The sequence below is a fragment of the Chelonia mydas genome, chromosome 1, assembly GCF_015237465.2.
Source record: "Chelonia mydas isolate rCheMyd1 chromosome 1, rCheMyd1.pri.v2, whole genome shotgun sequence".
Taxonomy (NCBI): domain Eukaryota; kingdom Metazoa; phylum Chordata; order Testudines; family Cheloniidae; genus Chelonia; species Chelonia mydas.
The window spans coordinates 238,010,264-238,024,449 of record NC_057849.1 but is presented as its reverse complement, the minus strand read 5'-3'; the positions used below and the strand labels follow the sequence as shown (position 1 = coordinate 238,024,449).

At 44.4% G+C, this 14,186-nt stretch overlaps 1 protein-coding gene across 6 annotated transcripts in view; it reads right to left on the bottom strand.

Moving 5' to 3' along the window:
* ADA2 (adenosine deaminase 2) overlaps nt 1–9,219 on the bottom strand; it is a 30,305-nt gene extending 21,086 nt beyond the window's left edge. The window contains exons 1-3 of one of the 6 annotated variants that reach the window (XM_037877715.2): nt 9,087–9,219; nt 1,859–1,936; nt 332–639 (exon numbers count right to left, since the gene is read on the bottom strand). In XM_037877715.2, coding sequence (XP_037733643.1) covers nt 332–626 — 295 coding nt within the window. In that variant the 5' untranslated portion in view covers nt 627–639; nt 1,859–1,936; nt 9,087–9,219. Of the gene's footprint in view, nt 1–331; nt 640–1,858; nt 2,276–2,310; nt 2,517–5,770; nt 5,811–9,086 lie in introns of those variants that run through there. The other 5 variants (XM_007070811.4, XM_043540161.1, XM_027832955.3 and 2 more) reach the window with 5 other exon arrangements.
* Nucleotides 9,220–14,186: the final 4,967 nt, after the last annotated feature.

Below are 14,186 nucleotides of genomic sequence, written 5' to 3'. Positions count from 1 at the left end.
TTCCCATATTATTTTATTTTGTCTTCTTTCTCCTCCCAAGTGAGGTAAATGGGGATGGAAAGGTCCATGCTGTACAGTTATACAGGATACCCACATGTTTGGAAACCCTCTCTGGCCAGTGTAATTCCTTCTTTCCCCCAGCCCAAAAGAGCCAGCCCGAATAGAGCTCCTTCAGGGATCTGAAGTTGCTCTACTCAGCACCTGTTATAAGGTCCTTTTAGTTTGGGTGCAGCAGGGGTTTCACACTGACAGATTCTTGCTCCCCTCCTGGTCCCTGTTTTATCACAGAAAGCATTGGGACAACCAAGAACTCTCAGGCCAGAATCCCTACCTTTTGGCATACGTTTCAAGATGCTGAACACTGCACTTTGATCAATGAAGGCTTTGGCCCTGAAAAAGTGCATGCTTGGTGGGAAATATCTAGTCTTCTGGGCCTCGGCCACTTCCATCTCCTTGAGGCTTATTAGATACTCATTGATCTGCTCTTCCCACTTCCCCAGCACCAGGTTGCCGCCGGTCCGGCGGACATTCTCCTGCTCCATCAGGGAGTCCCGCAAAGGGATGGGAAGGCAAAGAGGAACCAGACTTAGGACAAGGAATACAAGCCAACCAGCCTGAGGCTTCATGTCATGGACACACCTGGGGAAAAAAACAATCAGAACTGTAAGTGCAGGTCAAAAGGTGACATCTCAAAGGTGGTGCATTAGCTCTTTAACAAAAAAGTGGCAGGATTATGTATACTAGGCCATCCTGGCGAAGGGCCCTTGCAGAAGGGGTAGGAGAATCTGAGATGAATCAGGAGAAATACCTCACTCCTAAGTATTCAGAGGAATCAGTTTTGAAACATATTCGACTCATAACCATTCAAGTAGGCAGTAAGATCCTGCGAGGAGAGGGTGTATCACTGTTGGATCAGGTTGACAGTACATCACACTGTCCAGCTTACTCAGTGCTATGGGAAGGGGGTCTGTGGCAAAGGACTGGCCCTGGAAGCAAAGATGTGTGAGGTCAGGACATTATGCTTCTGAGCCAGCCCTATGCCTAATGGACTGACGAAGGGACAACCAAAGACAGGGCACCATGCTCCTGAACCAGCCTGTAGGTCAGAGTATGTATGGGTGGGTGAAGGGGGATAAGGAGACAGGTCTGTTGTCATACAGAGTATGCTGAACTTCAGAACCATTCAGGTTCTGTTACTCGACAGTCCAGGAGAGACCATGCTGATCCCACAGCAAAATGCGTTCTCGCTGTTAAAAGGGATAGTTCTGGGGACTTCACATCAACCTCTCAGTGCACTAACACTCCCTTCACACCAGGAGTCAGGCATCTCCAGTGCCCGGATGCCATAGGCCACAGCATGCACCACAACTACTGGCACCATAAGAACTGGCAGGAAAGAGAGAGGGGAGAGAACGTGGTGAGTGATAGGAATACATAGGTCAGAGAAGACAGACCCATGCAAAATGACTCTCCCTCCCCAAAGAGCATTGTTGGAATACAATCTTCCAGCAATGGGCACCAGTCTGGAGGGTCCCTTATCATATCACACCAACCCAGGCTTGAGAAGGACTCAGGGCTGCAAGATAGTTCCCTATGGCTCATGTATTATGTCCCCATACACATTTCCTGTGTCAGTTCTCTTCCCAGTTCCCGCATTGCTGCAACTCCCCCCTTTCTGCCAGCTGCCCCATCACACTCCCCTCCCAAACTATAGCTGGCAGCAAGATGGAATATCCTATACAATTTAGCTCAGGAATGAAGGGGTTAGATACAGCTTTAGAGCCAGTCAGTTCTGATCCCAGCATAGCAAAAGCATCTTAAAAAGACACAACAGCCTCAGTGAGACAAACCCACTTACTCTTACTGTCAATTTTCTCTTCCTTGCGTCCAGAGATCATCCAGCTGCAACCGAGATAGCAGGTCCTAGTCACCGCTCCTTCAGACAAATAGGTACAAAGCAAAGCAGCTATTAAAACAAGGAACAAATCAACCAAGCCAACACAGATAGTTCCAATTCCTTCTTTCAGTTTCACTTCTATTCTTGTGGCTCGTCACGGGACTTTGTGAATATATTTTTTTTTAAAAAGGAGGGAAGGGGGGCAGGAAAAGTTCTGAGAAAAAGAAACTAAAGGAATGTAAGGAGCAGAAAGCCAGGTGAAGAGGACTGAGGTAACAACAGGCTGAGCTAGCAGGAGGACATTCCAGAGCTGCATGGAAAATGGGAAATGGAGACCGGGAGCAGCAGAAACATTCCGACACATCCTCCACACAGGATATGGTCAGGGGAAAGGAGTGTTCTATGATTTTAACCTCTGGGGGTTCTCAGATAGCTAGCTGGTCACATAGCATTTCCTCATCCTTCTGTCCCATCTGCTAAATTTTAACCTCTTCACTGCCCTCCCGTGAGGAGTCATTGTCATCTCAGTGTAACTGCCACCGACTCATAATCTGACAGTTTTACAGAGATGACAAATGTACTCTCAGCAGAGGCTTGGGTGCAGGCTATTTTACAAACTGCACTGCTTCCTACTGTGAGGCCCCACCCAAACTGCCACAGAAACAAAATAGCTCAGCAGATGTGTAACGCAGTTCAGGGTAAGCCAGTTTAAACACAGTTTTGCCTGGCTATTGAAGACCAGGAACAACTACATTGCAAACACCATTTAAAAGACCTTTTTTCGACAAGAAATCAGCTAGTCATATTTAAACACACTTTTAATGGTTTTTGTCCAATCAACATTGACTATAAGCAAACTGGGCCAAAGTCACCCCTGAGATAATTCCATTTTTACTAGAGCTGAATTTGGCACACAGGGCCAATTCTGCTCTCAAACTAGATGTAAATCAGGAGTAACTCTGAGGTATACTAGCATCAGAGCTGGTCACACTAACAAGAAATCGTGACAATTATTGTAATTTTGAGGGTGTTTCCACTTCGCGCGGTTCAAAATGGACCCCTGGGGGGGTAAACATTTTAAATAAAAAAATGTTAGAAATGGTGTTTATCAAAGACTGTTTTCAGTACATAAAAAGAATAACAATCTAGATAATTATTTAAATTACAAATGTCACCAAAAATGAAAAAAAAATCAACAGTTCTTGAAAACGAAAAACAATCTCCAAACATGTCATTTTTTAATAATGCTTTACATTGCAAGATTTCAGCCAGCACTAATTGGTACTAAGCATGATCAGAATCAGGTTCCTGGGGCTTAAACCCCTATTAGTGTGGCCGTCCTCTGAAAATTCCAACTGTATTCAACTACAGGTACCAGATCTGTCTCTTCCCTCTCTGACTCCACTCAGCCGAATGTGACATGGTTTTTCATAGGTGCGCACAGGTTCAACACCTGAGGTATGAAGGGGTGGCCTATCTGTAGTTTTTTAATGGATCTACCACACTGTCTTGCAACAACTGTTAACCTTGACTGACCCTTGTTTTCAGCTCCAGCTGAGGGAGCATATATGGAGGGCATCAGGGATCCATGCTTGATGGCCAACTTAAACATGGCAGAATGTGTGGACAGACTAAGATGGTCTCTCCTCTGGGGCAGTTTCAAGAGACTGGAGAGTATAACCACCTTCACTGAACACGAGAGACACACAGTGCTCCATAGCAACTATTAGTTCCCTAAAAACAATACAAGGATCAGAGCATAGAGTGTATGCGGAGAGAGGGGAGGGAAGAGAAATGCATGTAGACTAGAAAAGAAAGTTCAGCAGGGACAAGAGCTCTGTCTATAAATACCTTCAAGGGAACAATATAGATGAAGGAAGGGAATTACTCCAATTATCTGAAAGCAGTAAAGCAGAGAGCAACAGCCTACAGCTAGAACCATAAAACCAAATTCAGGTAAGGCATTAAGAAAAATGTCTTGACACAGAAATAGGGCACTAGAGACAGACTCCAAGAGAAGAGTGTTGAGACATCATCAGTGCAGATAGCTAAGGAATTAGACAAGACACATGTACGGAGAAACAGCAGTCCACAGAGCACTGACTGGTGGTTCTCAGACAGCCAACTGCTCACACAGCATTGCTCATCCTTACATCCCATCTGCTAAATTTCATTTAAGCTAAAAATGCATAAAATACTTCCCTAACAAGACTTTTCTAGGTAAGCAATTGCAGTAGTTGCCACGAGGATTGTATGTAAATGCCAGGGGAGGTGATCTGTGAGATCATAAATGGGAGGACAGGTGCTCATCAAAATCCTCTCTCCATTAAAATGTGGTCCATACTATGAAAAAGTTTGAGAATCCTGCACTAGCAGGAATAAGGACAATGAGATTGCATTTACATCATATGTAAAAGGATCCCAAAGCACTTTATTAACCAAGCTGTACCAACTATCCATATAGAAGTCACTCCACCTGCTATTAAAACATAGCCCTCTCTGGAGAGAAACATGACAGCCATTTTAAGCCCACAGCAATGAACAAGATGGAAAGCAGAGGGGAATTTAGTGAGGTAAAATGTAATGACTGAAGTTGGAATTTGGCCAGACACCAGAGTTAACAGCCCTATCCTTGTGAATATCATGGTTTCTTTAATGTCAGGGCCTTAATTTTAGGCCTCCTTGGAAAGCCAGGCATGACACAGGGAAACTTGTACAATACAGAGGATCAATACAGATTAACTAAGAGGTCTTTTCCATAAACAACCACCTCTAACCCCAATTCTGCCACTCCCTCACTTCTCTCATTCAACCAAGACCCACTGGAGAAAACTAAAGTCCTGTCCACATTACCAGTGGATAACATGGTTTGTGGCTACATAATACAACTTTAAAGGCACATTTGTGCACTGTTGCACAGTGAGAAAGAGGACGTTTACAAAGCTTTCAATTCTTTTAGCAGCAGGCAGGTATTCTCAGTGAAGTACCCTTCATGCAATTTCATTTCCACACACCAACCCAACAGAGCCAGTTTTCATTTTATTAATCCATTCTGCAAAGTTCATCTTTCTTCTCCAGCTTCTGCTTTCAGGATCAACCCATTGTGCCACAGCTCAGCATGACAATGTTCCAACACAACATAATTGCACTAGCTCAAAAGAAATGTTAGGACACTTTGATGGTTTGCAGGTCAATGTGAAAATCAAGGTAAGCATACACAAATTGTGTCTGTGTAACGTGTTCCTACTAACCCATTTTTTAAAAGCAGTTTTGCTAATCCACAATGAAAGTGGAAAGATGCTCCCTGAATAGTGGTTTGAGAGTTGGAAGATTGGTGTTTAGTCCTGGCTCTGCCACTGGCACACTGTGTGACCTTGGGCAAGTTACTTAACCTCTCTGCTCCAGTTTCCTTATCTGTAAAATGGGGATGATCCTTCCCTAGCTGCTTCACCAGGGCACTGTGAAAATGATGATTATTTATTTGTATAACCATAGTACCTATCAGTTGCAGTCATGGACCAGGACCCCATTGTGGTAGGCACTGTACAGACACAGAACAAAAAGTCCCTGCCCCAAAGAACTTATGATCTAAGATTAGTTACTGTGTGTAAAGCAGACCGAACATGCAAAGGGTGTAAGTATTACCAGTTATTAAGGACTGACTGTCTCACAACACTTGAAATGACTAAAACATCCCCACCGGCCTGATAAATAACCTATACTTTTGTCTGGCTGGACAAATGAGGTGGTTAGTGGGAGATCTGCAGGGAGGAAGAGGCATGTCTGCTGTGGCCTGTGCTTGCAGCTGAGCATCTGAGCCTGTGACCCAGCAAGTTCACCTACAACTTACTCCATCTATGCACATAAACTCACCCTCAGGCTGCCTTTTCATCCATCCTGAGCTGCGTCTACACCCACCTGATGACATTTAAAAAGAGAATCCCAGTTACAAGAATTGGAATCTGGTAATGCAGAGCCAGGGAAAAAGCTATACTCCCAGGTTAACAATTAATCACACAGGGAATGAAGCCACTGATTTGTAATCATTGCCTGGCTCCCAAATATAATAGCTGTGAATTCCTGTGACCACCGTCTGAGACAAGGAGCTTTGGGCTATTCCCAGTGCACTTGCTAAAATTCAAATCAGTCGCAGAGCAAGTCTCTTAGCTCTGTGAGCTCAGCCGCTTATCAGCAAGAGGAGTCAGTGGTGCTAGCCAGCAGCAGTCTGAATAACCCTGCTCTCTGTCACTGTGTGGCTGCTGAGCTGAGGTTTCATTTTCAAGTAACCCTAAGTAAGAACTGTGTCATCTCCCCCCAGCCCTCCCAAAACTGTTCTTTGCTTCCATAACCCCAGGCTTGTAGCTACAGTTACTGAAAGGACAAAGCAAAGAAAACCTTTGTATGGTAACACCAAGTCACTAAGGGCCAGTGCTGCAAGGTCCTAAGTGCCCTCAATTGTCAGGAATTGATGTCACCCTTCAGAGTAGGGGCTCCGCACTGCATAGGACCAGGTTCCAGGCTGTTTCCAAGGTTTCTGTGCAAGGCACCTAGAAAACATTAGCAGGGCCCCAAGTCAAGTATTTGTTTCTCCCCCCCCCCCCCCCCCCCCCCCCCATCTCTCATCTCTCTCCAATCTTGGGCAGTAAAAAAAGAAAGCAAACTGGGTAACAGACTGCATGTTGTACCTCCTGCTCTCAGGCTTACCAAGAATCCCCGTCCGGTTCACTCTCTCACTTTAAAGGAAGGAGAAAACCCAGTGAGCTTCTGTCAATGTGGAGATTTTTTCCATTAGTCATTTCACATCAGTGCCTGCCCCCACTGTCTAACCTTCACACACACCCCAAAAAAACCCAACCACTTATCCTCTCGAGACCTTATCCTAGACATACTGTTGCCCCCCAAATATCTGCACAGGTCGGGGAGTTCTCTTCCTTAATTCTACCTACTATAAGCTGCAACCTGCTCCTGGGCATGAGGCAGGGAACAGAGGAAGAGACTTAGGTCCAAACAATACTATAAAATTAACTATGTTGGTGGATCTTTCATCTTGTTGTGTAGACAGGACCTAACCCAACTCAGATCTACCCCATTTCCTACTAAAATCTTGGAATTGGCTAATCCTGCTCAAAACAGGAAGAGATGACAGTAATTAGGACCCCAGGCCCACACTAGTGCTCCCACCACTAGCACTGGCAATAAAAATTCCTACCACTGATAAGAAAAATAGTCCAAGCAGACAAGTGTTTGGTTTCAGCTGCATAGGTGTGACCAGCCTATGTTATAACCAGTATGGCACAGTAGACTGTATAGCTGGGACTGAAGGTAACACCAAAACAACTGTGGCACAACCATGAAATAACTAGGTCTGCCAACAGGGCAGTAGCTATACTTTACACAGGGACTTTTCTCTTCAGTGTGTTATCATCCTATATTTGATTCCACAGCAAAAGCTACCTTAAACACCTGGATGCAATTCCTCCTCAGAACTTATACCTGTTTTTGCCTGAAGTTTATAAGCTAGTTCTCCCACTCCCCTGTACTATTTACCCTCTGGGAGAGAGAAAGGCTGGATGTTTGATGCAGATAGTGATGCAGCTTCATCTGGCTTTGCTTGAAGGTGCAGGGAGCTGGAGGAGAGAGATGGTTTGTGGTGTTAAAGAAAGACAGCCGTTTGTTGCTGCTTTCCCTCCTTTCTTTTGTGAAGATTCACTGCTGGAAAGAAGCAATGAAAGGTGATGTGGAAAGTTAGTGTAGCCAGGGCAAGTTCATAAAGGGACCAGAAATAAGCTCTTAGGAGCATCTTGTAAAGTACATTCAGACCTCACTCTTGGATGCTGAAGGGTGACAAGACAAGGAGGATCAAGTGACCAATGATTGTTGGAGTCTTTGGGATTCCTTGCTCAGGAGAGATGACTAACATCCACCAATAGCCTTGCTAGACTCTCCTTTTCTCCTTCACAGCATCAAGGTGAACATTTTTCAAGGTTTATTGATAAGGGGCAGCAGGCAAGCTAGCTGGCTGACATAATAGGTTCAAAGACTTCAGTCTAGGAACGTTCAGATTCTGCCCAAATGAGGGCCACATTGGAAACTTGCTAGGAAAATGAGGGGTGTGGCTAATTCGCATAAAACAAATCAAGAGCAGCCCCAAGGCTACTTGGGTGAAGTTGGACCATAGCACGTTGGAACCTGCAGGCTCCTTGAGCCACACCAATGCCTGAAGGAAGAGTGCAGCTTTGGACAACATAGTGAAATTCCAATGAGTGCAATTTGGCCTGAAGGCATGTTTTAGCCACCCTAGCATTAGTTACCATTTATTTCACGGATGTAAACCCCTGATGGCTTTGCACAGTGATTGTAGGGAACAGGGATACATCCCTGTGTACACTGAGCCAATCAGGCTCTCTGGCAATGTATCAGTTGGTATGCCTGTTAATCACTGAAGCTCCAGGAAATACACTTAAAAGAAAATAACAAACCACTAGATACACCGAGCAGCCAGAACAAGCCTAGCCTGTTGAAATTACATTGTAATTAAAACATAATAAAAACTGGCATTTATTGATGAGTTATATTAACCCTGTCTGAAACCATTTGAACAAATTAAGCCTCATAATGGTATTTTTCTTCACTGTTAAAAGCATTAAGACATGACATAGATCAATAATAATACCCACGTTGGCTCTTTGTTATTGGAAGAAGAAAGCTTTGCTGCTGGAAAGCTTCAATTGGCATGGCTTCAGCCAATAAGAAGGTACCTACAAGGGACCCTGCTGGCAAGCCCCAAAAGATAATGCCAGGGTACTTACATGGGCATATAAAGCATGCTGTCAAAAACACTGCCAGGAGCCCAGCTGTCCTACTCCAGGAGACATTTCCAGGGTATTTGCATGAGCAGATACCAATATATGCCCCAGAAACCATTGCCAAGGCCCCTGCTGGCACATAGCAGTGGATGTTTCCAGGGGACTTGCACAGTCGTATACCAGTGCCTGACTCAAGTGCCACTGCCCCCCTATACATACACCACAGATCCTACATGGGCACAGACATATCTCCGGGGGGGGGGGGGGTTCTGCCAGGGCCCCTACAGGAAAATATACTGGTGAATGCCTCAATGGGCACTGCCAAGGCTGGGGCCTGTGTCCCAAGTGAATTGTTCTCTAGTTGTTTTGCAACGGTTACAAACCTGTAAGGCAGAAAAACTGATAGACCTTGAGCTCCTTCCTTCCTTCTCCCAGCTGCTTCTGTCTCTCTCAAGCCACACAACAGCTGAGCAGATAAACAACTTGCCACCTGCTCCCACCTCCAACCCCGCCCCTCTAAATCGGATATGTCTCCACCTCCTCCTCCAAAGGTCTGTTCCTGTGGTTGTATTCTCCTCCCTTAAGGCGCAGTCCCCTGCAGCAACACAGCAACCGCTGCTGCATGCCCTCCCCTTTAGCTAAAGGAGGGACACATTGTGAAGAAAGCGATAGAGCTGTCTGTTCTCATTGGAAACAAAATGACACCTTGAAATAACAATTTAGCCTTCATCCAAACTAAGACAGACAGGAAATCCCACCCTCTGTCTTTGCAATGCCATAGCATATTCAGATTCTGAACAGCCTCATCCTACTCCCCTTCCACCTGTGCAACAGGGCAGAGAAGGCAGGAGAAGTTAAATAGTGAGTCCCTGTCTGTAAAATGGGAACAATAATGCTTAATCAATATTGTAAACCATTTTGAGACTGTCCACTGAAAAGTCCTGAAAAGTAGCAAGTATTAATTATTAGTACTACCATAAAAGGCTCCTAAACATTAATTAAAATAATGGAATGAACCATCCTCAATGCCCATCAGCCTCTTTCAGCTTCCTCCTTATTTCTGAGGCAGATAAATCATTCTGTTGCATTGAGTGAAGTATATAAAATAATGAATGGTCTAGAGAAGGTAAACAAGGAACTTCTGTTCTCTGTGTCTCATACCACCAGAACAAGGGGACAGTCAATTAAATTAAAAGGTGGGAAATTGAAAAAAGGAAATACTTTTTCACACAATGTGTGAATACACTGTGGAACTCTGCCACAGGAAGTCATTGAGACCAAGAACTTAATAAGATTTCAAACTGATTGAACATGTACCTGGAGATCCAGTGTGATCATAACGAATGACAACAAAAATGTTAAACCTCCTACTTCAGGGTTTGGGCCCATTGCTGACTTCTAGAGCTCAGGATGAGGCCCATGTTCGGGGCAGATGGTCCCACGTCTGCCTACTGAAGGGTTCTTACTCCTTCTTCTGAAGCACCAGGTGGTGGAGACAAGATACTGAACTAGATGGACCTCAGGTCTGATCCAGCCTCGCAATTCCTGTGTGTGTGAAGCACCCACAGGAGTGCAACGGGGGATAGGTTTGGGCACATACAGTATGACTTGACATTTTGCCTAGGAAGATAGGATCGGACCAGTGATCCAATACCCTGTCACTGACAGTAACCAGCACCAGATTCTTCAGGCAAGGCGTAAGATCTCACAATAGACAGGAATAGGATTAACCTGGTCCCTGGGAAAATTACTCCATAACCCCAAATATCAGAGTTTGGATTTAGCCCTGAAGTATGGGGCCTTACATTGTTCCCACAATTCTTGCGTATTTTGTAAGATTTACTGTTTTAACCCTTTTTGAATCCAGCTAAACTCTTGGTCTCAATTATATCTTGTGGCAGCAAGTTCCACTGGCTAACTGGGAATTGTGTGAGAAAGTATTTCCTTGTATTGGTTCTGAACTTGTCACCTTTCAATGTCATTGAATGTCCCTCTGTTCTCATGCTATGAGATAGGGTGAATAGAACTTCCTGATCCATCTATTTTATACCACTAATATTTCTGTATGCTTTTATCAAACTAATTGAGGGGGGGAAATTGCACAGGTCCAGTTCGATTCAAATGTGACTGTGGGGAAAATGGCCCTGTTTTACTGAACAATTCTGCTCCCTGCGTGTATTCAAAATGAGAATTATTTCATCTAGTGGTAAGAATAAGTTTTCATTGTTTTATACCCCTGCAGAGCAAGTACAGATATAGGAACTGAAGCTGTCTTCTAGTGTAGTTTCTGCATCTCCCACAGAATTGTTGGCCAAGCTTTAACTGCAGAGCCAAATTCCGTCCTCAGTGGTGCCGTACAACCCTAATGAAGACGATAAGGTTGCACAGATGAAAGCAAGTGAAGAATTTAGCTTGCAGGATCTTATATACTAATGATGATGCATGAGGAGGAAAGAACCCGCTGAACCCTCAGATCTCACGCTGAGTTTGCAGGGCTGCAAAGTACAAAAATATTCTCTTTATAGTAAACTGAGGAAATTTGCCCTGGAACAACTGAGAGACATACACAGAATCCTATGACGCCGTTTTTTACAGACACACTTTTCAGACTGAACAATACTTTAAAATGACAAATAAATCACCCAGAATTGTGGAAAGCAAAGGGAGCTTAGCTTTTATAACCCTGACATTTTCCAGACTGCCAGCCAAATCCACGTGTAGGATGCCATGTGTGTATATACCCACAGGCTCCAAAGAGATAACCAACACAATACACAGTGGTTTTCAGATGTGACTGATGTTCTTCTAGGGGTTTTGGCCCCGTGAAGTTGCAGTGTAGAGTTCAGTGCATCTATACATCTAATTAATATTATAGTAGCATCTAAAATGTGGTAGGTGCTTTAGTACTTATAGAAAGACACAACCCTTGCCCAGTCTACAAAGACAAAAAATAGGGGAAAGTGATATTATACATGCAGAGATACTATTCCCAGTTGCCCCACCACATAACCATCATTAGTTATTTTTGCAACTCTTCCCTGTTTACTAATGTGAATTTACTTTACCTATGCCTATTTACTATTTATTTTGTCATGTCTCCTGCCCCACCCCATATATAATGCAAAACAATATACTGCATTAGCCACTTCTAAAATTATCACCTCCCCACTGGGTTGTCTCTCCTCAGTATGGGAGGATGGAAATGGCTAGCCTATCAGCTCGAAAGAGATTTTTCCCTCACCAGTTAGTGGTATTCCCTGAGCCCAGCTGATGAAAGACACAGATGGGTCTGCTGAGGAGCAGCTCTCGGTGCCTGCCTTGTTCCCCAGAGCCCTCTTCAGCCAGTTTGATGTCTAAGTGGAAGGGAAGAAAATAGGCTGACAGTAGGGTTACCACACAGATGATTTTCTGAATTGATGAGCTGCTTTTTCATAGATCTTATGTCTGTACAAATAGTGATCTTGTTGGATCTCACAAACCAAGTAATGACCTAAACAGGAGTGCTCTAGGAAAAGCCTTAGGAATGAGACAAAGAAAAAGCAAAGGAAAAACATCATCAGAGGAACTAAATACTAGCAACAAGAAGCAAGGGAAGTGCAGCCTTCAAAAGTCAGAAGCAAAATGACTGCTGGTTTTGTCTCTAGTTTTGTATTTAAAAGGCCAGCAAGGCAGGCATGCCAGGAAAGGCTACACACTACAGACTTAAGAGATGGCTAAGCAGGGAGAGAAAAGGGAGCTTGAATTCTCAACTTTTTGAGGACCAAGCCACTGAGCGGAAAAACATCTAACAGGAGGCTGGTGTTAAAAATAGTTATGGCGTTCTTTGGTTTTGTTCCAATAAATATGATATTCTAATAAAATCCAGATCCCTTTTGGACATCACTTGCTTCCCATGCTTAAAGTTCACTATCATATCATCATACCAAGGGCTGTCAGAAGTGGTGTTGGTGATTCAGGATATGTCTTCATTGCAAAATTAACTCAAGTTATAATCTGAGTGTCGCCCCTAATTCAAATCTTGCCCACATACAACTCTTACCTCAAGTGTGACGGCACGTTTGACTCAAGTTGGCTCAGGGCCTGTCAGGGCGTACAGGCAAACATGTGAGTTAGCACAACTCGTCAGCTGCTATGGGTGCTGCAGAATGCCATATTCTGGCATGCAGAGGTATTCAAAACTGTGTCACTGAATGAAGAGGATCTTTTTCAAGCACCTTTGGCCTAGAATGATTGCTGAACACAGTGGGCTCGCTTCACTCAAGTGCTGATAGTCCTCCAGTGCCTTCCCACAATTTCCCCGCCCTGTGTGCTGAGACAGGACTTTCTCCCACAGTCCGCTGGGAAAGAATTCACAGAGTGGCTCATCTTACTGCAGTGAAAAGATTCATGAGATACGTCCCTAGAAGTTTTAGAGCTACACAAAAGTGAGTGCGGTGCTAGTGTGGACACAGCAACTTCAATGTTATTTGGCAATGGAGCTGCTCTCACTTGAGCTAGGTTAACTCAAGAGGAGTAACTTGAGTGTGATACTTCAAGTCAACTGCAGTGAAGACATACTCAGTAGGTGGCAGTCTTTCCTCTGGGTAAGTGTGAACCAATGTTCCTGCATGATACTAGCTGCTTGCTGCTGAAGTTGTGCTCTTTCAGAGGAAATTGCTTATGATCCAATAGCACTTTTCCCCCCCTAAAATGGGGAGTATTCACTTCAGTGTCCTGAGTATATTCCAATTCTAGAAGAACTAGCAGAGAGGCAGCATGATCTAGGGGAGAAGGCACTGGGTTAGGACTCAGGAGACCTGCGGTCTGTCCCTGGCTCTGCTACTGACCTGCAATGTGACCTTAGGCCAGTCACTTCACTCTCTTGAGTATCTGTTTTCCCACTCATTTTGTGTCTTGACTACTTAGGCTGTGAACTCTCTGGGGGTAAGTGCTGTCTTTTGCATCTACAGCACCCAGTACAATGGGTTCCCAATCTCAGCTAGAGCTCTTAGGTGCCACTGTAATACTACATCTAGCACTAATGACAGTTATATTATGGCCTCCTAAATTTCTTCCAGTTTCCACTCGCTATTACTTCTTGTCCTGCACTGTTAAACAGCTGCCACATTTCAACTAAGAGGGAGCTGCACTTCAGTGCTGGGTGACATTATTTCTCTGTAAAAGTGTGAAGCGCTCTGGAGTCCATAAGGGTCCTATGTGGAAAGAACACTTCATGTTGTTCCGCAGTAACCTTTGTCAGGCAAATACTTGCATTTGCGGGGAGGAGCTCCAGAAGGTGCCACCTTTAGCCATGCAGAGTGCTGCTTTGATGCAGACCTTCCATAGTAACACTGGTTTCGGAGTAGCAGCCGTGTTAGTCTGTATTCGCAAAAAGAAAAGGAGGACTTGTGGCACCTTGGAGACTAACCAATTTATTTGAGCATAAGCTTTCGTGAGCTACAGCTCACTTCATCGGATGCATACAGCATCTGTAGCACTCTACC